Source organism: Coturnix japonica, chromosome 19, assembly GCF_054131305.1.
Source record: "Coturnix japonica strain WE chromosome 19, WE-NBRP24, whole genome shotgun sequence".
In the NCBI taxonomy this organism is placed as follows: Eukaryota; Metazoa; Chordata; class Aves; order Galliformes; family Phasianidae; genus Coturnix; species Coturnix japonica.
The window spans coordinates 2232178-2256386 of NC_140681.1; the positions used below are offsets into that span (position 1 = coordinate 2232178).

The 24209-nt window shown below is 51.9% G+C and overlaps 2 protein-coding genes across 18 annotated transcripts in view; both read left to right on the forward strand.

Moving 5' to 3' along the window:
- The first annotated feature begins 339 nt into the window (after nt 1-339).
- Nucleotides 340-22684, forward strand: LOC107322824 (arf-GAP with SH3 domain, ANK repeat and PH domain-containing protein 1-like). Of its 16 annotated transcripts, none has more exons than XM_085520045.1 (26): nt 378-1239; nt 2982-3054; nt 3283-3428; nt 4405-4479; nt 5506-5555; nt 5670-5799; nt 6250-6335; nt 7199-7274; nt 8448-8534; nt 8641-8741; nt 9832-9901; nt 10463-10550; nt 10926-10974; nt 11278-11441; nt 11577-11710; nt 12293-12384; nt 13974-14151; nt 14718-14803; nt 15071-15186; nt 16086-16153; nt 16583-16690; nt 16859-17027; nt 17603-17773; nt 18026-18171; nt 18630-18752; nt 20432-22684. In XM_085520045.1, the coding sequence occupies exons 1-26, from the start codon at nt 964-966 to the stop codon at nt 20504-20506; spliced, it is 2937 nt and encodes a 978-aa protein (XP_085376171.1). In that variant the 5' UTR covers nt 378-963; the 3' UTR covers nt 20507-22684. The 16 variants fall into 16 exon arrangements, 7 of the variants coding, with proteins under 7 accessions (XP_085376176.1, XP_085376172.1, XP_085376171.1 ...); XM_015881324.3 differs by having other exon boundaries at nt 383-1239; nt 16823-17027; XR_014935899.1 differs by lacking the exon at nt 12293-12384 and having other exon boundaries at nt 344-1239; nt 16823-17027.
- The window catches only part of LOC146757762 (uncharacterized), a 74996-nt gene continuing 71218 nt past the window's right edge, over nt 20432-24209 (forward strand). The window contains exon 1 of one of the 2 annotated variants that reach the window (XM_085520080.1): nt 20432-23911. In XM_085520080.1, the coding sequence (XP_085376206.1) occupies nt 23815-23911 (97 nt within the window). In that variant the 5' untranslated portion in view covers nt 20432-23814. The remainder of the gene's footprint in view (nt 23912-24209) is intronic. The other variant, XM_085520081.1, reaches the window with a different exon arrangement.

Sequence of the window (24209 nt, forward strand, 5' to 3'; positions counted from 1 at the left end):
AGTAGTTCTTTGTTAACTGGGGTGGGATGGTGGGAAAGGATCACAACTGCAGACATGGTAGCAGGAGCCAGCTCTTGCCATTGAGAGGTGTTCTGGAAGGGATGGGGACTGAGGGCTGTCTGTGCCCTAGCTTGACAGTACCTGGCACTTCCCAGGTCTCCTCCTGCCTGAAGAATTCAGAGCACATTTTGTGGGAGAGGGCAAGTGTTGTGCTGGGACCCAGTGGGGGTGAGACCGGGATGATCCCTGGCTTCCCAGGGTCCTGCTGCAGCTGGAGGGTGGAGGAGAGGAGGAGGGTGATAGAGCCAAGGTAACCATGTGCTTTCTGATGCTCCAAGAGCATGGGAGCAGTGGGGGCAGCTCTGGACATGGCAGCACTCCCTGGGATGCAGGCTTCACAAGCTACTTAATTGCATTTCTTGCCATGTGCAGGGCTGGATAACAGGTTTGCTTCAAACTCAATTAGAAAAGACAGTTAGCAAAGAGAGCAGCCTCTTCCCACCCCTGTGGACCCCTGGAAGCAAGCAGACTGCAAGGGGCCCAGCTCACACCTCACCACTGCTCCTCGTGCAGCCTCAGCTCACTCTCAGCAGGGACTGTTGAGCAGGGCACTGCCATCATAGGTGGCACCTGATGCACCCCAGCATGCAAAGTGCACCCCAGCACACCCTGTGTGACATCAGTGCCTGCTGCACCCAGCACACATGGTGCACACCAGCGTGCCCCAGCAGTTACCAGTGCATCTGATGCACCCTGGCAGTGCCCAGGCCACCCAGTGCACCATGCACTCCACATGCACACCCCCAGGCAGCTCCTTGGCTCTTGCAGCCACTTCAGCTGAACTTTCCCTGCCTGCCTGGGCTGAGGCTCCCCGTAACTCAGAAGGAAGCATCTGCCTCAACCTTCCTAAAAGTGCTTTGGCTTAGGATAGCAGGATTTGCAGCTGTACCTCTCTGTGCATTCATGCAATGGCTGCACTGCCTGTCTGCATGGTGGGTGTGCAACGCAAGGTGCTCCCACTGGCAGCAGGGTGCCCCACCCCCCGCCCTGTCCTCCAACCCAGCCCCAAAGCGCCTGCAGTTCCCCTTTCTGGCTCTGTCCCTTCCCAGCACCATGGCAGCGCCCATCTCGGTGCGTGACTTTGTGCTGCAGGTGCAGGAGGACCTCAGCTCGCCCACCACCTCCACATTCACCAGCCACATGGGCCACTGCAAGGCCACCACCGGCAGCGTGGAGGAGGTGAGTGGGGTATGGGGCCGGGGGCTGGCACCCTGAGGGACCCGGGGCAGCCATCTGCCTGACAGCCCTATGGGATCTACACTCACATGGGTGTCACTGTGGTGTTTCCTATTGTGTGAGCAACTCTGGGTGCTGGTGTGTGGTGCAAAGTGCCCAAAGCAAAGGTTCATGTGTGGTGAGTGGGTATGGGTATTGGCAGGAGGGGACAAACATGATGTGCGAGGTGGGGGAGGGCTGCATCTCATACGTGGTTCACAGTGAAAGAGGATGCTTTGGCCCATCAAACATCACTGTAAAAGCCAAACAGAGCTAAGAGCAGTGCTTGGCCTGGTGGGAGGGTTACCTTGCTTGCCCAGAGTTGAATTGTGTGATATGCCAATGTGGGAACTTTGGCAGCCGAACAAATGAACAGATCAGAAAGTCCATAAAGAAGGGGTCAGAGCCAACTACTGAGTGCAATACCCAACACAAAGCCCCTGGGGCCAAAAGCAGCTGCTTCCTGATCCTGACACACAATAGCAGGTGCAGTGCAGGAGGGGAAGGAGTGCTGGGAAGCCCATGGAGTGGCTCTTATGACTTTGAAGTTCCAGCATACATGGGGATGGTGCCCTGGGCTTTGCCAGGGTCTGTCTGTGGGCTGTGACTGCTGCATTGCCCCAAGCCACCCCAGCACCTGGGGTCTGCCATCTCAGCCCAAAGGCTGAGCAACCCTTCTGTTCCCATCATCTGTGGTGATCACTGAGGCTTTTCTATCAGCATTCTGCAGGACGGAATGCACTTAGGAGCCCCGGGCATGGGGCAATTTCCTTGTGTTGCTTAATTTGTAACTGTTACTCCATTATATCTACCAAAAGCAAAACTCAAAACTTCAGCCCTTTAAAACAGGGCTACTTACATCAGGAAGCTGTGGTTAGAGAGAAAAATGTATGCTGCAAAATATGTTCCTTTCTGCAGAGCCCTTGTTGTGGGGCTCGTGACACAGAGTGAACAGAAATGGCAGGGCATGGCTCTCACTGCAGGTTGACAGCAAGCAGGATCTGCAGTAACAGGGTGAGTGCTGGCATGAGGTGGGCTGCAGTGGGACCTTATCTCCTCTTTGGCAGTGCAGCCCTGGAGTGCAATGGGATCTTCCAATGAGTGGAAAGCCAATAAATAGTGCTGAAACGCTTCTATTGCTGCTAGCACTCCTCAAGGTCAGACCTGGGACCAGCACTGCTCCATCCATCCCTCATGGAGCCCTGTACCCAAGCTGAAAAAAAAGGATCACGTCCCCATCTCATGCTGCAGCTGCTCCTCCAAAGCTTCCACTTTAATGCACTCTGGGTACCTGAATGTTTATGGTGAAGACCCTCAGATGCCACAGTCCTGGCTGTGTTGACCATCCTGGCTGTGCTGACCCATGCAGAACCTGACAAACACCCTCCTCTGCTGCAGGGGTTCAGCTGCATGCCTTGGCTGATGTGGTGCACAACAAGGACAAGGCCAGCAGTAGTACCAGCCCCACCCTGCTGCTGAACAGCCCTTCTTCTAAAATACTTTCCATTTCTCTCCTAGTGTTTGGTCACTTCCTCCAGAACGCCATCAGGAAGGCTTGCTGTTATTTAAGATACTCACAGACTTCTGCCTTTTAGACCATCACCTACCTGATAGCAGAACAGTCTGGCTTGGGAATGTTGAGGCTCTGCAGGTTACAAAAATGTGCCTGAGGATGCTGTCAGTGATCATAACCTCTGCATTTCTAGGCCCTGGATGCAGACCGAACTGTACTGCAGAAGATGAGGAAAGCTGCCAAGGCAGAACATGGCTGTGGACAAGGTCAGGGCAGGATGGTGCCTGGGGTGTGAGAGGCAGCAATGAAAGGTCCAGGGGAATCCTTTCTAATGTTGGGTTGATTGCAGCAGGGAATCTGTGTCCTCAGAGTTCTTATTAGTGGGGTGGGGGGATGTGCAGTGGTCTCTGGTGCTAGAACAGAGCTGGGCTCCTGGCAGTGAGTTCATCCTGGCTGTACCCTTGCACTCTCTGAAGACCACCCATGTTCCCCAGACCTCATTAGCCACCTCACAGCCCACATTGCTGCCCAGGAGTTGTTCTCAGCCAACTACCAGCTGGAGGGAGAGGAGCAGCTGGCCAACGCCTTCAGCACCTTCGCTGCCTTCTCCCAGGAGCTGCTGATCGCCATCAGGAGCCTGGTAAGCAGCCCTGTCCCCTGCATGTCCCCTGCAGGGCCCTGGGTCACAGTGGGATATTGTTGGGTGGTCCCCCAGAACTAGGCTTTAGTGCACAGCCTGGAGGGCCAAGATCATCCCTTTCCTGGACCAAGGCAGGAGCAGAGGCAGAAGCAGTGATGCAGATTGCTTGAGGCTGGTGATGATGGCCATGTCAGACTTGGGGTCTGCAGCATGAGGAGGATGGATGCCACCATCCCTTGCACATGGTGCCAGCAGGGAAATGGGTGATCCTGGGGCTCCTGCCCTGGCCCCTGAGCCAGGTTGTAGTGATAGCAGAGCCAAGGAGCCATCTCTGCAACACTCTCCAGAGGCTCATTATAAGTCGGGGTACCTCTCACACTCCACAGAAACATCTGCAAGACTTTTCAGGAGACACAAAACTCTGCTGTGGGTACATTTGCCTAAATCTGGCCCTTCCCTTGTGCTGAAATGACACAGTTGGGATTAGGAAGGATCTGGAAGAGCCTTGGGGCTCACAGAAGATCTGTCTGGAAGGGCACTGCCAGTGTCCTGCATGTAGCCACACATGCCCTACCACTGGCTCAGGCTGGTTGTGGCTTTTTCCAGCTTGCTAACCTCCAAGGCTGGAGACTTAGAAAACAGACGCCTGTTTTCTGAGTGCTTCCTTATGTGTGTTCATGAGCAGCTGCTGAAGCACAGTGGGCCTGATGACACCTTTTGGTGGCCTGGGTGTAGTTATCAGCAAGAAGACAGAGCTCTGCTGCAAACAGTTCTCCATTCCCAGTAATTTTTTCCTGCCCTCCATTTCCCCATTCCTTGCTCAGCATTAGCAAAAGCTGCTCTTCCTCATGCAGGGCTGGAAGTGGAACATTTCAAGGCACAGAGCTGGGGGATGCACCCAATTTCCAGAAGCTCTCATGCTATCCTGACCGCTGTGGCCAGTGCCAGCTGCTTGATTTCTCTCTTTCCTTTCCAGTTGCAGAGTTTGGACCACAATATTAATTTTTCCCTGGAGTCCTTAATAAAGGGAGACATGAAAGAGCTCAAAGGGGTAAGCAAAGCTGACAGAGCTGGGGATGAACATGGGGCAGCAAAGTGCTTCTTTTAAAGCAGTTCTTCTTTTAGAGTTTTACACTTTTCTGTAATAGTATTTTTCCTGCGTTTAGGCAGCCCATTGGCCACTGGTGTTCAATAGGAACTTGAATATGGAAAAAGAGAAAAAAATCTGGAACTTCTAGCACGTAGTGAGGTGGTGAAAGAATATAAAATGTGAGGGAAATGTATCTGCATTTTGTGTTAAGGGCAACGTCAAGAAGATTGGGAACTCAGTTAAAGAGAGGGAAAAAACAGCTGCCGGCAATGAGCTGTGATTAAGCAGAATGCATTTTTAATGGGGTCCAACAGTGATCGCAGCCTGACCTGAATCTGTTCAACATCTTCATGAGAATGAAGATAAATGCAAGATCTGTCCTGACAAGGTTCTGCCTTGATGCAATAAAGAAATTTTACTGCAAGGGCCAGAGAAGCACTGGGACAGGGACCCAGAGAGGCCATTGGATTTCTGACCATGGGAGTTTCAGACATCTGCCTGGACAAAGCCTGGTCCTAGTTCAGCCCTGCCCCTGGCTGGAGCAGGAAGTTGGGCTGGAGACCTCCAGAAACCCCTTCGAACCAGATTTACCCTGTCTTTCTGTGAGACAGAGTTCTGCAGAGCAGTAAGCAGTGAGAATGGAGCAGAACATCAGTGTTATGTGCAAACGATTTTGATGGTCAAATGTAGGTGTATATAGTAAGATCATGGGGAGAAGATAAAGCCTCCAAAGTCATATGGGAAAAAAAATAATGGCCTTGTAGAAGTAGAAACAGTTCTCTATTACATTAGTACCAAAGGACAGCGATGTTGTGGGGTTGTGATGGCCTTACTGGTTGGACTGGAGGATCTTGCAGGTCTTTTCCAAACTTGGTGACTCTGTGATTCTACAATTTGAGGGTGACCTTGTTGGAAAGTGGTATGATGAGGCTGAGGTAGGATCTGTCCTGGTTGTAACCATCAGTCACTGCCTTTGGTTCTTCCTAGGAATTCAAGAAGCCCCTTGAGAAGGCCTACAAAGACTATGAGAGCAAACTGTAAGTTTCCTGGCTCCCTCACCCTAAGACCCAAGCCTGTGGGCTCGTTTCTGGCTGCCTCCAGCAGACAGCAGTCAGTAGGAGCCTTTCAGGTGTCTGTTCTCTCTCCTTGAGCACAAAGATAGAGAAGGAGAAGCGTGAGCTGGCAAAGCAGCATGGCATGGTGCGGGGTGAGGTGAGTGGGGGGGAGATCGCCGAGGAGTTGGAGAAGGAGCGCAGGACCTTCCAGTTAAACATGTGTGAGGTAAGGACGGGGACAGTGCAAGTGGGATCAACTGGGTCATGGTGTGGGCCCCACAGATCTACCCAGCTCCTTCCTGTCCCAGTCCTTTGAGGTCTGCCCGGCTGGAGAGCTGCCTGCATCGCAGTAGACCCAAGCCAACTTGGGATAGGAGCTGATCAAGGAGTTCAGATGAAGAACGGTACTTTACAGCACAGATACAGCTGCACCCATTCTGAGCCCACCATTCCATTTGCCAAACCAAAGTGCTGGCACTCATGGGCTCTGCCTGCCACCAGCTTCTCACCCCAGAATAGCCACATGAGCTGCTCGCATTATAGCATGAACAACAGGAAGAACCACAACACACTGCTCTTCACAGTTAATGGGAGAGAGGACAACATGAAAGAAAACGTGCTTAAATGACATTTTTCCCTAAGCTACACTTTCATCTCCTGTGTCTTCTCCCTTCAGTATCTAATCAAAGTGAATGAAATCAAAACCAAGAAAGGAATCGACTTGCTGCAAAACCACATCAAGCACTGCAACTCACAGTTCAAGTAAGATGACTGGCAGCTTGCCTTCACTGCCCTTCACAAGTGCTGTTTTAGTGGCAGTCTGGGAGGTGGTTTAATTTGCAGGACCTAGAGATCTTGCAGCTTACTTGGCATGTACTCTAATATGACAAAAATCTTGTTCTCCTAGAGATGATGGAGCCAAGGATCTCAGTGGGGTCTGTCTTCTGGTTAAGGGTCTGGAGCACAAGTCCTGTGAGGAGCAGCTGAGGGAACTGGGATTATTTAGACTGAAGAAGGGGAGGCTCAGGGGAGACCTTATTCTTCTCTACAGCTCCCTGGGGTTGAGCTCTGCTCCCAGATAGCAGCGACAGGACAAGAAATAATGACCTTAACTTGCACCAGGCGTGGTTCAGGTTGGATATTAGGAAAACTTTATTGTCTGAAATAGTGGTGATGCATTGGCACAGGCTGCCCAGGGAGGTTTGGTGTCACCATCCCTGGAGGTGTTCAAGAAACATGGAACTGTGGCACTTAGGGACATGGTTAGTGAGCACAATGGGATGGACTGATGATTAGACTTGACCTTAAAGGTCTTTTTCAACATTAATCATTCTCTGATTCTCTCTTCAGTTTAACATTCTCATTATCTCATAAGAAGATAGCAAGCAGTGGTCACTAAAATCTAGGTTATGAAGAAAACAGACTTATGAGCCCTGAACTTTTCTTAGTCTCCACTTTTTCTTACAGTTTATATCCTAAGAAATTCCTTGTTGACTATAAAACAGAAATGCTGCCTGCTGAAGGTGTTGATGAGCCAGCAGCTTAGGAGAGCCCAGTGCAGTCTTCACAGACAGCACTATGAGCAAGATTTCAGAATTTGCTCTTATATCAGATTCTGCTCTCAGTTTTTTCCAGGAATGTTTAAATGCAACAGCAAAACTTAAGAAGTTTACAGAGGAACTCATCCCGGAGCTGCAGAGTGTGAGTACTCATGTGAAGCAGGGTGTGCTGAGGGGAGCAGGGTGCAGAGCAGGGACGTATATCCCAGGGCTGCCTCTGCCTCTGCAAAAGCAGATCTGGAGACTTCTGCATCAGTTGGTCATAATTTCCTGAACCTCTAATGCACAGTGATCTTTGAGGGGAAAAGGAACCTGCCAATGGGAGTGGGAAAGTCACGGTGTAATACCCTAGGGCACAGAATGGGAAGGACAAGCATGGAGGTGGAACCAGAGGCATTAACACATTCAGTTCTCACTGCCCTACCTGCTCCTCAGGCTTTCAGGTTTCTGCTCCTGGCTTTCCCTGCCCACTGCTGCCAACTGAAGCTCTTAACACTCTTCCTTGGGGGCTTTGCCTCTCTCAGAGCTGTTCTCAGGGGCTGAGTCCTTCCACTTCTTTACTATGGGCTCTTGCAGTTATACGTTGCCTGGAGACAAAAAGATGTTTTTAAAAATGGCAAAGCCTACAGTGGCACTTCAGAACCAGCCTGACCTCTGGTGGTACCAAGTCCCATATACTCCGCAGAAGGTCTGTGTTGCTTTCTCAGCATTTTAAGACCTCAGAAGGAGCCTTTGTCCTCCTTCTCCTTATCCCTTGGAGCCTTTTGAGGGGCCTGGGGTGTGACTCAGGTTAGGTGTTAGGAAAAATTTATTCTCTGAACAGAATGGTGATGCACTGGCACAGGCTGCCCAGGGTGGTGTTAATAACAGCAAAAAGAGAGTATGTGCTGCCCTGGAGCGGGGTAACAGTGCACAGCATCTTCCTGATCCCTCATGCAAACCATCCCCACGCTCCTTCAGGGCCACACTCCTGCACTAAGAACCCCAATGGAAATCAACTTTTTGTTGGCTTGGAGACCTTTAAATTACTGACAGTACCAAACTGGAGGAATAAAACCTCAAACTGCTATGACCTTCAAGCTGCTGGCTGTTTTTACACCACAGAGAGCTGCAGACAGCTGGTTTTTTTCCTCCAGAAAATACCATGGTGACTCAATGGCATGCTGCTCTGCCACCTCCCACCTCACAGCAGGGCTCTGCATCCCACGGGTCCATGGAGGTGATGAGGGCCATGGGGGGTTGGGAGGACTCAGCTTTCTAGGGTGGGCATGCAGCAGTCTCCTCCTCCCCACGGTGAGCTCTGTGTGCCCTGCAGCTGAAGATCAGGCAGGACGAGGAGAAGAAGCAGCTGTGTGCCGTTCGGGATCAGCTGAAGGCTACATTGCAGCTGGAGCAGAGAGAGGTAAGGGCAGATCCCTCTTCCCAGGGTACTGTTGGTCCATCCTGCATGAAGCAGCCCCTGTCCCAGTTGCTGTTATTGCTGGCTGCTGCTATCCTTCTCCTTGCAGGACATGGGGAGCAAGCAGGCCCGGTACAACATGCACCAGCTGCAGGGGAACAAGCAGTACGGCACAGAGAAGACAGGGACTCTCTTTAAGAAAAGCGATGGGTGAGTTGGGATTCAGCGTGTCCTTGTTAGTTGTGCTTTGGTCACTTGGGGCCAGGGCAAGCTTACCCAGCCTGATCTCCTCTCCTGGGATGGTGGCAAGGGCAGAGGAACAGGTCAAGGTGCACGTGGCATTGTGGCAGCTGCCCATGGCCTCCCATGCAGGGGGATGGGAGGGAGATGTCTGGCTGAGGGCATTCCTATCCCATGGAGATGCCCAGTGCCTTCTGAACCTCTGCAAGTGCTTTTCATGGGTGGAACAAGGACTTTAATATAGTCCAGACATTGTTTTCTGTTCTGTTTCACTTCCTTTCCTTTAGCCTTGACCTTACCTTGTCTTTCCAGTTCTCTGCCCCACATGTCAGTGTTGGGCTCAGCTTCCTGTGGGAGATTTAGGGAAAGGAGCAGAAATGAGGTGTGGCTTAGAGCTAGCACTGAAGATGGCATAGTGGGCTGGAGAAAAAAGCCAGCAGGGAGCTGGGGCTCCCCTCATGCTGCTTTGGACCTCCCCTATGCCCATGCCTGGCAGACAGACTGAACACCTGGAAAGTGCTCTGCTGTCACTAGACAAGGGACCTTCCACCAGTGCAGGGGAGTCTGTTTGCTGGGAATTGCAGGGGTCCTGCACTGGGAGATGTGCATGCCTGGAAAGGACTGTCAGTGGTCCTAAAAAAACAGGAAGCTGGACAGAAAATCATGAACTGGAGCTCAGGAGTCTCCTTCACAACAGGCTGAAGTTCAGTTCCCCTTCCTTCTTTCCCCAACTTCTGTATGGTCTTAGAAGTGTTTGGAGCAGTTTGAAGGTGATGGTCTGGGTTGTTTGCTGGGACTCCTGCAAAGGTCTGCGTGCTCTCCTACCAGGACCTGTGCCCCAAGCAATGCTTTGTGCCTGCGTAGCCTCTGCAGAAGCTGTGCTGCCTGTCTTTGCAAGCCCATCCTTGTGCCATTCAATGGGACTGTCTTGTTCCCATCAGGCCAAGAGTGACAGACTCTGGCAGCAGGGCCAGCATGTCACCTTGCTCAGCGCTTGTGCTCACTGGCATTGCTGCATGGATGGTCTGCTCCTCTTGCATCACTCTCTGCTCACTTCCAGGTTGAGAAAAGTCTGGCAAAAGAGGAAATGCACCATCAGCAATGGCTACCTGACCGTCTCTCACAGCATGGTAGGAACTGCTTCTTCCACCCCATGCTACCTCTGCCTGGGATCTGCTGCCCTCCCCTGTTGACCCCCAGCTGCCCACCGTGCTGGCAACTTCTGGGACCCAGCAGAGCCCTCATGCCTAGTACTTGCACTGCTGCGCTGCCCCACTGAGCCTGAAGTCCTTGCAATCCAAGAGACAACCATGGGAGGCACCCCCACACCTGTGTACGTGGAAGGAACTGAACCTGGGAACCAGGGACCCCAGCATGGGATGGCTGTTGCAAAAGAAGTCCATGTAGCTATTTCTTGCATTGCTCCCAAAAGCAGAGCTAAGGATGAAGTGCTGGGGCTGAGGCAGCTCCATGGCTCTGAAGCAAGGTGATGATTATCACTGCTGGGCTATCACCCTTTCACAGAATTAGGAGTTGGAGGGGACCTTAAAAGGTCATCTGGTCCAATTCCCCTGCAATGAACAGGGACACCTACAGCTCCATCAGGGTGCTCAGAGCCCCGTCCAGCCTGACCTTGGCAGTCTCAGTGCTTTGATGCCATGAGTACTGAGCCTTCCTTGTTCTTCTCATAGCCCAACCGCCCACCAGCTAAGCTGAACCTCCTGACATGCCAGGTGAAGCCAAATGTGGATGACAAGAAATGCTTCGATGTGGTTTCACGTAAGTGCTGCCACTTCCCCATTGCTCCTCTGGAAAGTGCCCAGAGTTGCTTTGGTGCTTTGGGTTCAAAAAGTGAACTTTGCTAAGGAGGAGGTAAAGCTCGGCAGCTTTGTGTTGGACTGGAAAGTGATGCTGTGGGGTAGCTCTGCTCTAAAGCAGTGGTGCACACGCAGAGCATGAGATGGGCACCACTGCAGTATGGGCACGTACTTGCTATGTAGTAGCTTAGCCAAAAGCAGCATCCTTCTGCCCCAAGCCGGGAGCAGGACACTTTGCCAGGGGAGCAGTGAGGAGGGGCTGGGTGGAAGGAGGGGGCTGTCATCCCGCTGAGCCCAGCAGGTGGTGCTCAGGGGAGCATGGCCGTGTCTGTTTCAGACAACCGCACGTACCGCTTCCTGGCAGAGGACGAGCAGGAATGTTTCGTGTAAGTACTGCAAGCTTGGGGCAGCTTGGTGGGAATCAAAAACCATCCCTTTAGCTTCTGAGGAGGAGCTAACTCGTCGGCTAATTACGCAGCTCGTTGCTGCCCTTGTTTGATGCCCTTTCCATCCCTGCTGTGTTGTGATTGCTTTAGGGGCTGAGCGAGTCACAGGGACCCATGGAGGCTCCTGGTACCCGTTTTTCTGCTGGCATCCTGCGCAGGAGCCTTGTGCTGGGGGGAGGGGGTCCGTGGGAATCCAGCCTCTCCCCTTTGGGCCCTCTCCTAAGCCACTTCCTGCCCATGCAGATGGGTGTCTGTCCTCAGCAACAGCAAAGAGGAGGCACTGAACTTGGCCTTCAGCAAGGCACGGGGCGGAGTGGAGAGCAGCAGGGAGGAGCTGACCCGGGCCATAGTTGAGGAGGTCAGAAACATGCCTGGGAACAGGGAGTGCTGTGACTGCTTGGCCCCAGGTGAGAGACAGCTGCTTGCCTCCCCTTCCTGCTCCAGCAGCTCTCTGCTGTGTGTCCTGCTGTACTGCTTGTGCTCTGTGTGGTGGAGAGGAAAGGTGGGAGATGGACGTGAACCCAGCAGTGTATTCTCTGCAGATCCCACCTGGCTCTCCATTAACCATGGCATCCTGATCTGCATTGAGTGCTCTGGGATTCACAGAGAGATGGGTGTGCACATCTCCCGCATTCAGTCACTGTCTTTGGACAAGCTGGCAACCTCCGAATTGCTGGTAGGATGCTGCTGCTGTGCTCTGTCCACACACCTCCTTCTTTTTTGCTCTGGCCTTTCTGAAACCAAGTTAGTTCAGTGAGATTATCTCCTCCTGAATAAAGCTGTAATTCATGGAGCTTCATGGTTATGCTGTCCTCAAGGAGATGAGGATGTCCCTTTGCTGTTCCTGGGTCTCTCATCTCTTCCAGCTTTGTCCCCTGGTGCAGGAGAGCTGCAGGGCAGGACCAAGCCCAAATCGGGGTTGAGCAGAGTATGGGTTGGACAGGGGGTTGGTGGATTTCCATGGCACTGTTTTAGTGTGTTCATGAATGAGAAAGGTTTGGTCAATCCATGATGGGAGCTGCTGGTATCTGGACAGGGGATGGGAGCACTCACAGGGACACTGCTCACCCAGCCCCAAATCCAGGGCTCAGCTCTATGGCTGTACTGCTGTAAGTGGGATATCTCAGCAGCAGCAACCAGTGCAGAGCCTCTGGCCCATTGACATCTCTCCATACCTGGCCAGCACCTCAGCCCCGAGCTTTCTCTCCTGCCATGCAGCTACGTGTCCCGCATCACCTCTAGCTTGACTGTTTTGCAGCTGGCGAGGAACATTGGCAACGCTGGTTTCAATGGCATCATGGAAGCCAGTATTTCCAGCTTCTCCTTGAAGCCTGTGGCACACAGTGACATGTGAGTTGCTCTGATGGAGTCAGTCTTTGTGGGCACGCTCTGTGGTCCTGCTTGCTTCCACAGTGGCCAGGCATGTGGCACTGCCCAATCTCCTCCCCGGGCTGCAACTCCTCTTTGGAATCAGTTTCATCAAGCTCAACAGGACAGATTTAAAGGAGACTGGAGATGTGAGGAAGAGCCAGCAGGACAAGGGTCAGGATCAAGGAAACAGGGCTTGGAAGGGAAAGGCAAGAAGGGAAAACAAAAAGCTGGAGCTGCCAAGCAGGACAGCTGTAGTTGCGCACGTCAGCAGGAAGGGAGGGGTGGGGGGGGACAGAGCAGAGTCACATGTAGGTGCAGTGCTGATCACCATGCCCAATAGCTGGGACCCCAATCTGTTGCTGCATTTGCTGTAGATGGAGGCCTCAAAACCCTCTTCTGAGATATCAGATGACCTTTTTGCTAAGGTAATAGAGAGGTAACAAGAATTGGCTGTCCTCCTGTCTCTGGGTGGTTAGAAGAAGGATATCTGGCTTGAAGGGACCTGGTGAGGAAGGAGGGGAAGGCACATCATTCCTCCTGGGCCTTTTGCACCATGGCTGCAGAAGCAGTAGGAGCTAGAAAGCAGCAAGAACAGACCATGATTCACAACTGGGAGAGAGCAGATCTGGTAGCAGTAGGACTTCTCAGGTGACATGAGCTCTGTTGCTCATCCTCAAGTGGCCCAGCTTCTAGAAATGCATAGCGGAGAGCCCAGGTGGTGGCTGGTACCAGCAATAGCTGGGGGCTTCTCCAGGACTCAATGCTGCAAACACAAATTGGGCAGAGCACTTGTGGGAGTCCAGTAGCTGGGGCAGTCGTGGCCAAGGGGACCATCAGGGTCTGCAGAGGCACAAGCCAGGGTACATTACAGATGTGTAAGTCCCAGCTAAGGCACCTTTTAGGCACTGTGGATCTACCCTGCAGTATGCAAGCAGATAGGTAGGGGCCAGGCAGCAGAGAACAGGGAGAGCTGGAAAATGCAACTGCAGGAGCAGATCAAGGTTTCCAAGTCCACCCTTGTACTTGGCTGCTGGGAAAACTGAGACCACATGAAATAGTAATAATTCAGCTCTTTTGCAATTACCTTTGATGTTGGGAGGATTTGGTTAGCCCTGAAGCTCCTGCTGCCCACCAGATCCTCTCTCTGGCCACTGTTTCTGCTGACCTCATGCTCTGCAGCTGGAGGACTTTCTTGGCCAGCCATCTCACAGCAGCTGCTGCTGCTGATCCTTGGGTTCTCCTATCCAGTTATCATATGGTGCTTCTCCAACATCTCACTGGGGAGCTGAATCCAATACAGAACTCTTCTCTGCCTGGAGAAGAGGTGATGAAGAGTATGGAAGTGTCCAGAAGACAGGGAGACACATTGATGCTTCCCCATCCCTCTCAGCAAGGTGTTGGGGTGGGAGCTCTGCTGGAAACAAGGATGGGAAAGGTGCTACACTGTCTGGCAGGTGTGTAGGAGAGAGGAGGAAAGCAGCTGGGGCAGCTGGAGAGGAGGGGGTATCCCTGGATGCTTGTGGGGTTGCTCTGTGGCCACTAACTCTTGCTTGGCTCATCTCTGCCAGGGCCTTGCGGAAAGAATTTATCATTTCCAAGTATGTTGAGAAGAAATATGCCAAGAGAAGCACTGCTGCTCAGCACCTAAGCCTCCCAGAAGCTGTCAAGGGCAAGGACATATTTACTTTGCTCCAAGCTTACGCTGAGAACGTGGATTTGAGCAAGCCTGTGCAGGCACACCTGCAGGTATGACACATGGTGGAAGACAAGGGACTGTCATGGCAATGAGCAAAAAGCACCCTCAGCGTGGGATGTCTTGGGAAAAACAGGCAGGTGAGGGGCAGTTCTGTTTGGAGCAGAAGTTGCACACCCTGAAATGGTGAACTCCATGAAGTTCTGCTGCTGGGCTGGGGGAAAAAATCACCTCCAGTTACTGTTTCTAAATGTAAAATGGGGATGAATGATTCTTCATGAAGCCATCATAAATACATAGGGAATGTGTCAGGTAAAGGGCAGGTGTTAAGAAAAGATCAGTGGTTAAGCCTCTGAGAAAAAGGAAGAGGCTGTGTGGAGGACAAAGCAGAAGGTGAGGAAAGCACAATTAGAAAAGCTTTCCTTGAGAAACATGGCTCCACACCTCTAAATATTTCCTAAACTCTCTCCAGCCTTGGTGGTCATGGCTCTGAAGAGAGACAAATCAAAGCGGCTCCTATTCATTTCTTAGGGATGCGTAAAAAACAGTTCCCAAAGGACATAGCTCCTCTCTCTTGGTGTCACAGTCCCATCCTGTTGCAGTTTCTGCTCTGTTACAGGAACCTGGGGAGACCATCCTCCACCTGGCAGTGCTGTTGTCTGATCGAACCTCTTTACATATTGTTGATTTTCTTGTCCAGAACAGGTGAGCTCAAGATATCTGGTCAACTTGTCATGACTAAGTCCCAGAGCAGGCATCCCAGCAAATATGCCTTGGGGTGCACTTAGGGTGACTGTCCCTAGAGCAGAGTGGCCTTGGCTACACTCATAACTGGGTTGCGATATGATGATGGTGGTGGCCACCACTTCTAAAGCCCGCTCCAGTTGAGGTGGCTAGAATGACATGGACCAGCATACGGCTGGTGCCAGCAGCTCTGCTCAGCCCGCTGACGATATCCACCTTCTGCTGCAGCGGGAGCCTGGAAAAGCAGACCATAGTGGGGAACACGCCGCTTCACTACTGCTGCTTTCACAACAAACCTGAGTGCCTCAAACTGCTGCTTAAGGCCAAAGCAAGCATCACCATCAGTGAGTGGCCAGGGAGATCCTGGAGTCTTCTCCCCATCTCTGGTGACCTTCTCCCCCCCTCTGGTCGTCTTCTCCCCCCTCTAGTCATCACTACTCTGACTTTGCTGGAGTGATCAGTAGGGCTTGCCTGCAGCTGAGGAGGTTCAGGAGAAGCAGGTTAATGATGGGAAACCTGCCCATAGAGTGACAGGCACTTAGAGCATATTTTCAAAGCCAGCTGTGCAATACTGGGGCATGGGCTGGAGGGCTGATGAAATACTGGTTCAGAGGCAGTGTGTGCTGGTGCTTTGGAGCCCAGGTCATAGGTCTGGTCATTCATCATGGCTGGGAGTGTCTTCTTCACAACACAGAAGTGAACTTCAAGGCTGAACTCCTGAGTGACATGGAAGGTCATACATGTTTTTGCCATCCAGTGTCATCAAGGGGGTGGCTGTGCTGAGCTGTTCCTCCTTGAGCACTCCTTAAGTATGCCCATTTCCTACAGGGGCAGAGAGACCCCAGTGGGACTGGATGCATGTCCTTGTAGCCACATAGGAGTTTGACCACGTTCTTCTGTCCTACCCTTATCTGGGTGTCTCATTGCTCTTGACCCCTTCTTCATCTTCCCACCATTATCAATTTTGGCCTGAGCCTTTGTTTCAGTCTGTTTAGGCTGTCCCTTTTTCATGCGTTTGTCTCTAGAAGCAGCAGGTAGATCTGATGGGATCTGTAGGATCTGTGTCCTCAGTGCCATCAGCACCCCGCTCGGACTCTCTGGGATTTATTCCTCCTGCACTGCACATCCTATTCTCTTTTCCTCTTGACTGTAGCATTTCTGCTGTGAGCCTGTAGGCTGCCCACACACAGCAATGCTCTTGGCTTCCCTGAGCAAGGTTCAAGGCTGCCATTTCCCCTCACAGCTAACCAAGCAGGAGAGATGGCCCTGGACATTGCCAGGAGGATGAGACATCACCAATGCGAAGAGCTGGTAAGACACAGTGTCTTGGTTTTGGGACACATTCTGATAGTGAAAGGCACTGCCTGGTGCAGGGCCATCCAAATCCTTCAGCAGCATCACTGCTGGTGTGGGATACAGATCAGGGTGCCAGGGGGTCTGTTCTGGCCCAGCTGTCATGGGGTGCCTCAGGGATGGGTAGTTTGGAATAGGCCAGATAGGGAGACCTGAAACTGCACCAGGACACACAGGGTGAGAGCACCTCCTTGGTGAGCCCAAGTCTTGCTTTGGCCATGTCCCACTGTGTGTTTGGACTGCTTTGCAAAACTCCTGGCCTGCTGAGCTGGCAGCACCACATACAGCTTGTGGTGGTTTCCTCCATAACCAAATGGTCTGTCAGAAATGGGGCTGGTGAGGTGGGACAGGGCTGGTGGGTTCTCAGGGGGCTCCTCTATACCTCAGCTGCTGCAGGCCCAGAACAACCAGTTCAACCTGCATGTCCATGTGGAGTACGAGTGGTGGCTGGACCAGGATGACATGAATGAGAGTGACGATGAGCTGGATGAGAAGGTGAGGACTCTCCATGGGCTCAGGTCCATGCTTGCCACCATTGGCCCTTCTCCCACCACACTGAAGTGGGTGCTCCTGTGCTGTCTGATCATTCACATTGGATAGTCTAACTTACAAATATGTTCTTTCCAGCTGGGTCTTATGAAGAGGGGTTCTCCCTGTCCACAGAGCCACTACCAGCCTCCTGCCACTGCCACCAGACCAGAAGCAGCAGGGACAGTGCCCCAGGGGAGGTGGCCTGACACCTACGCCTTGCCACATGCCCACCTTCACAGCCTGGATGTGCCACCAGCCCCCTCCTACCCACCTCCTTTCCCTCCCCATCGGACAAAGTCAGGTGAGATCCTGTGTGGGGTGTTGGGGTGAACTGCTGGAGCTGTGCAGCATAGCTGCATCAGCAGATGATGGGGTGCTGATGAGGCGTGTCTGGTGCTGTAGGGTGCCCTTCTATCTTCTCCTCGAAGAAAGAAGGCTGACTTGTTTTCCCTGCTGTGAGGATCAGCATGGCATACCATTACCCTTGATGCCCCTGTGCTGGCACTGTTAGGCTTCATTGTACTCTCCTGAGTGCTGCTGCTGCTGGGACAGGGAGGGAAGGAAAAGCCACCAGTAGAAACAGCAGCTCTGTGATTCTGATCCTTGATCAGGCTGCTCCTGCTGCCTTTGCCCAGCCTTTCCATGATGTGTCCCAGCTCTGAGAGATGGAGGTCCCCAGTTCTTCCAGTCCTGCTTTCTGGGAGACTTGCAAATTCCTGTCTGATCACCTCTCCATCTGTCACAGCTTACAGATTTCTGCAGTCAGACTTCCAAGCAGAGAAATTCTTGTCAATGCACAGTGCCAATTTTCCCCTGGAATTTTACGTCCAGGTCTGCCTGCTGCTGACCTATGATGTGTTTGTTCTCCGTGTTTAGCTCCTGAAAGAACACGTCCACTCCTGACCAGCTCATGCATCTCTGCTGAGGACACAAGAACCAGGAGGAGCCCATCCCTGCCTCTGAGCATCAAGCACAAGCGCACATCCTCAGATCCAGCTCCTTGGGTACCACTCAGTCCGGAGAAACCCATCCTTGGCCTGGCTTCAGGTAACAAACTGGGGATGGGCTACGCTGGTGGAAGAAGGGCCTGCTGGAGGTCTTCAGCTCAGCACCTGCTGAATGAGATTGGCCGTGGCTTTGTGCAGCCAAAGCAGCTTGGTGTCACCTGGGAGCTGCGCATCCCAGCTCCCACCACTGTTGGCTCTGTACTTGCTGCACGATGTTGCCCAAGAGTTGTGCTTGCTATTGTCTACGTGTGATTAAAGGAGGGAATTTGTGATGGTCCTGCTTGTGTTGTAGGTGCCCTGATGGCTGTGGACTGCCTCTATGCATCTGTCTCCAGAAAAGCAGGACAACCTGGCCCACACCAATCCCCCCAGGAGTCAGATCCCAGTTCTGGATGTGCCTCAGATGTCCCACCTCCACTTGCTCGGAGGGTCAGTTCGGTAGGTGGCCACAGGTTCAGCTCCTCTGCATTCACTGTCTTCAGTTTTGAACTGAGTTGGACCCAGCAGCACCTCCTCCCAGCCCCACTGCTGCTCCTCCCTGGCATTGACATCTTCCCACCAGATGCTGGGAATACTCTGCATGGAAATGGCAGGTCCCTCCCAGTGCACACTATGCACAGGGATGATCGCTGTTATTTACTGCTAGCCAAAAGCCCTGTCATGCTCCAGTGTCTTTTGAGAGAAACCTTACTTATGAATTCAGGCAGCTGGCAGGTCAGGCAGGGTACACTTCTGGACACCAGCAAGGGTGCAATGTCCTCTCTGGCTCATTCCCTTCTCCGTAGTCCTTTTGTTAGTGGCAGCAAAGCACTAAAGCTGTTGTATTTGTGTCTGACAAAGCTGGTAGGTGATACAAGGGATGGAGGAGGCCTGACAATGCCCTCTCCTGCTTGCAGAACACACTGCAGTTCCGCAGGGTCCGCGCTCTGTATGATTGCAGTGCTGACCGGGAAGATGAGCTGACTTTCCGTGCAGGCGAGATAATCGTGGTGTCTGAAAAGGAGGATGACAACTGGTGGGTGAGTGAATCTGTGCATAAACCGTGGCACCAGGATGCACATAGCTCCTCTCTCCATCCACCTCTTGCCCCTGTCCCACGATTGCTGCACCAGCTGTCATCTGCTCTTCTTCCATCTCTCTACCTTTCATCTTCCCTTTGGCACAACCTCTTGCTTACACCTGGCCAAGCTACTCCAATATCCTCACGTCCTGTATGGACCTCTCACCTCTCAGCAGCAGAGCCGGCACTTTCCTCTCGCACTGTTCATGGCCTGGCCATTCCCCTCACCCCATGGCAGCTTCTTGGCCCACGTCAACCAGACACCCTCTCACCTACGGGTCACATTGTCTCTCTCAAGGCAGGCTGATCCTCATCCATGGTACAAACCTCATAGGATGGGGAGAAACTTAACATATTTCTATCCCCTACTGCACACAGCAGTGGTGCACCATGTCTTGTGGCACCCTGTTGGCAAACTGTTATCTCCAAAACTGGAACTTCTTTGGAGAGCTGTGATGGCATCTGCAGCCTCAGCAGAGCCAAAGGTCAGCTTGCAGTGGTTTTCTTCAGACAACTGCAGACAGGAAATACAGATCTTTATCACCTCCTCGTTGAGTTTCTCTATGAAATCTCTGCAACTTGTTTTCACTGCTTTTCTTATAAACATTACTTTCTTTGTAATTAGTTTTAGAAATAAGCATTTTTACATGCTGTAACTAAAGTAGGAGTTCTCAAGGGGTTCACAACCTCTGAATCTGCCCCATTTTCCCCAGTGTGCTGCAGGCTGTGGGTGGCACAAACAAGCCCTGAGTTGTGGGTCAAGACACAGCCTGGAGCCCTGCTGCTCTGATGGCAGGTGAATCATGATTACCGAAATGGAAAGTTTAAAGATGTCTTTGTTTGTTGCCAGATAACCCTCATCTAAAAATGACACCTAAATTTTAACCCAAATAAGTTCAAATTCTCCATCCAGCCATCAAATGTGTTTTTATATCGTAGAAGAGTTCTTTCTCCCAGCTGTTGATCTGGGTGATATGCAGCGGTCAAACCTCCTCTGGAGCTTCTGCTCCAAAAACTTTGTAGAAACCTCTTCTGTAACATCACTTTTCACAGTCTGTATGTTTTCTGTCTCTTCCTTGTCTTTCTGGTGTTTAGATATTGCCCATGCAGAGCACAGCTGTACCAGTGCCATGTGCAGGCACTCAATCTCTCTTCTTGCACGCTATTTTTCTGTTCATTCCTCTTTTCTTCCCACTGGCATTCTGCAGAGCACTGTGCTCAGTCTGCCAGCTGTTGCTCTGACTTGCTCCCAGCTGTGATGCTCAAGCAAGTGCTTCATCCTCCCCTGGACAAGAGCAATGCTCCTAGGGGGAGCCTCCAGCGTACAAGCCCGGTCCTTCACATTTCACTCAGGTGGTCCAGAGAGCACTTTGACATTTTGTCTTCAGCAGACCAACTCTATTTAATAGTCTGGTGCAGTGCTGCATTGCAAGGCCCTTGGGGCAGCCAGGGATCTGCAGGGACGTCCCCTCTGAGGGTTGTACATGTATGGGAATTGGCTCATGGAGCTTGGGTTCTGGGATGCGTGTCCTGGCCCCGAGGCAGGACTGTCGGATCTACCAACTGTGGCTGTAAAGGTACAGTTCCTCATTCCCTGTGCCATGCTCACCACCCCTTTTCTTCACTTTCTCCCAACAGAAAGGCTGGATTGAAGGGCAACCCCACAGGCAAGGTGCCTTCCCTGCTTCCTTCGTTCATGTGCTCAATGAATAGGAGCTGCTTTGATCTGGGAAGGAAGGAAGATCTCATCAGCTGCTTGGAATGTGAACCTTCCCATCTTCATCCTCACTCCCTGCATCACCTCTCCTCCCCTGGGCCGGTGGTGCTGGGCCTTAGGGCTGGAATTTGTGGGCAGTGCATGCTGACTGCCAGCAGATGCTCAACATAAAGAAGAGAATGGAGCAAACTTCAGTGCCCTACCCTGAGTGTGCTGCCTGTCTTGAGTGCTGCAGAGATGTGCCGCTGCCTTGCAGGGCTGTGCGGGGAGCCGTACGGGTGTGCAAAGCCCTGGAAAGGAGACTTCTCCTGAGGACAGAGCACAGTGTGAGCCTGGAAAGGCTAATGCCTTCTGAAGCCAGCAGGATGGAGTGCTTGTGCATCCCTGCTGTCTGCACTGGGTTTCACTACTGATATTCGAAAAAATCTGCTCTGTGGCAGCTCAGGGCATGGCTCCAGCGCTGCCTGGCTCTAGGAGCGACAGAGAGGTCCTCTGAGCTCACTGCCAGTAAATCCCAGTGCTTCAGCACTCTGTGTTGTGCAGGGCTGTTCTGCTTTATGTTTTTATCTCTGTTTCCTTTCCGCTTCAGCGTTCTCCCTTCAGCATCCAAACTCCTTATGGGCACCAGAGTCAAGCAGCTGACCTCCCCTCAGGTGAAATCACTCATGGTTCAGCTTACACAGCTTTTCTCCACGGCCTGGCACATTTCTCAGTCTTCCTGAGCTAAAATTCTGTCCTGGTGTCATAAGGAAACCAAGCGCTGGATGCACCAGGCTGTAGAGAGTGGAGGTTGAACCATCCCAGCATGACTTACAAAGTCAGGAGGGCAAGGCTGTGCCAGGCAGCTCCTCCCACCCTTGGTGTTATAGGTCAGGTAGGAGCTAACCTTTGTATAAGTCTTCTGTGCGTATCCTTAGATACAGCAGGAGTCTGCTTTTCCCTAGGTCAGGGTGACCATCCTTGAAGCTGTTAAGGAACTCTTAATCACTCTGCAATGACTAAACATGCCTTTGAAGATCAGAACACCTTGAGAAAAGGTACTTAAGGTAGCTGGACTGCAGGAAGGGAGATGAGCCCTGTCTTTAACTGACCAATTGTAGGCTGGGTGCTGAGTGAGGGTTGTGGTCAAGTGGTAAAAATATGCATTCAAAAGTGTCATGAAATCTTGGAGTGTGCTAGCTTTGTGGGAGACCAGCCAGTGCTTCTGCAACCTTGCAATAAATGCATGCCTCTGTGAGTGAGATTGGCTCACTGCATGGCGCTGAGGGATCCACCTTTTGGACAAGAGTATTCTGGAAACCCAATGGGATGGCCTCATCCGGATCCACGAGTTGCAGCTGGCAAGGAGTGGAGGACTGGTCAAACCCAGTGCACACCACTGGACTTTTGGCAGGGAACTCCATTGGGTTCTCATCTCTGCTTGGGTGGTGACACAGTGCTTCAATTGAGGTATTGACTTGATGGCGTCAGGGGGGATAAGAGGCTTTGGTTGTTGGTTTTGGTAGTTTTGGTTGATGACTGGCCAGCATTTGGTGTGTGGGCATCATGTAGGCACCTAACAGCAGAGTGTATGCAGCCTTGGGGATGGATTTGTTGTTGGAAATATGAGGACTCTTCCCTGTGGGAATAGAAGAAGAACTGTACAGAGCAGCAGCTGTAGAGCAAGATAAACAGCACGGGAAACAAGGATACCTCTAGAAGAAAGAATGGCTTGCAGCTCTGCTCAGATAAGTGCCTGCACAAACAGCTGAAGAGTGTTTGTGGAATGTTATGTTGACACATAGAGGTGAATGGGAAAGGAAGAAAGAGCAAACTTGTGGAGGAATATAAGTGATGTGAGGACTTGTAATACACGATTTGGATCATTCACGTCTGAGTCCATGCATCAGACACTGCAACCAACAAAACAGTGACATTCTCACACTCCAAAACTATATTAATGACATGTCAAACTGGCAGATCAAAGCTACAAATTTCAGATGTTGTGCTCTGGCAATTTACAAAAGTACTGATGCTACAGGCACAGCTCAGTTTGCTGTTTTTGTTAGAGTCTGTGACAACAAATATAATGTCACTGAAGAAATGGCTTTTTTGGCCATTAAAAGACAAAACGCAATCTTTTGATTTGCACAAAGCAGTAAAAACAACACTGGAGCGATTTTCTTTATCCTTTACAGCATCTCTGGGTCTTTAATGTCCCTTTCTACCCAAACCATTCCACAATTCTATATTTCCACAATGTAAATGTGAAAATATCTGCCATGGTCTCCTGCTGCTCTACATGACTGGGAAGCCTCAGCCACAGGGACAGCGTCCATAGCAAGCCCAGGGGGAGCCTGGTCCTTGCAGTGGAACAGATCTGCCCAGCGGGACATGCTCCCAGTAATTCTTCCCCAGCAGCCTGGCACTCACCCATTAAGGGGTGCCACAAGCACCCACTCTATGCAGCCCTGCTGCACAGGAGGAGCAGCCCGTGGGGAGGCCCAGCCAGCAGCCTGGGGATGTGAGGTCACTATGCCCTGCCGCATAGCTGCCTTGTCACAATGAGGTCACAATGCCCAGCTGCGTGCCCTAGGAGTTCTGTGCCCCAGTAGCAGCACTCGTTGTGGCTGTAGCGTTGGTGGTAGCAGCATGGCACGAGTTCTGGGGGCCACGGCCCCCACCTGCCTTGCCTTCCTCCTGCTGATAGCCATGTGTTGTCAGGAGACTTGTGCTGCTCCGTGGCGAGCAGCAGAAGCAGGTGGGTGGGCAGAGATGGGGTCAAAAATGAGCGGAACTGAGGGTGAGAAGCCCAGGTTCTGGTTCCAGTGGCTCTGTGCCGTGTTGCCCTAGGGCTGCCTTCAATGGGGGCGGGGGGGAATTGGACAGGAAGGACAGGCAGCACCACAGGAGCTGGGCAAGGGCATGAGGAAGCCCTGCACTCCCATGGCTCTGCCGCTGGCTGGCTGGAGCATGCTCTTCATCCTGGGGGTGTCCTAGGGGAGAACTCGGAAGATGTGTGCTGGGAAAAGCATGAGCATTTCTGCTCCAGCTGCCTGATTCTCCCCATAGAAAAATCCCGGTTCCCAACAGAGACCCCCAGCTGTAGCCCAGATGGGTTCAGGCACCTTTTCTTTGTATGCTCTTTCACGCGGTCCCGGAGGGGTGCTGCACGTGGCCAGGAGGCAGCATTTGTAAAGCTGCCGAGTGCCAGGCTCCAGGTCACCCTGGCCCCTCTATAGCTTTGGCAATCAAGGCCTGAATCTCCCATCCCGTTACCTGGCCCCTTCCCTGCCACTAAGGGAGAGGAAGATCACAGCATGCAATGGGAACATCCCTCTTCTTTCTTGTAGATGATGACATTGGTATTCCTTCAGATGACCTGAAGGAGACTGCTTTTGTGCCTCAGGGGAAACTCCAAGGTAAGTTGTGTCTGTTCCCTTGGAAGTCGAAAAATTAGTGCTGTAATAGCTTATTTGGGTACGTAAGGACCTCCAAAGGTCTTTCAAGTCTCTTTGTGCTTTGAAGGTCGTACACAGATCAGTCATTAGTACTTTTTTACTTGGAGAATTGTAACATTTCAGTGGGAAGGCGGCCCTTGCCAATCTTTGCTCCTATACCTTTGCTGTTTGGGCCATGTCATTCCCTGACCTGCAGCCAGTCCTCACAGGTCACTGCAGGAAAAAAAACAAAGCAGACCCCAGTGCACAGTGGAAGTTC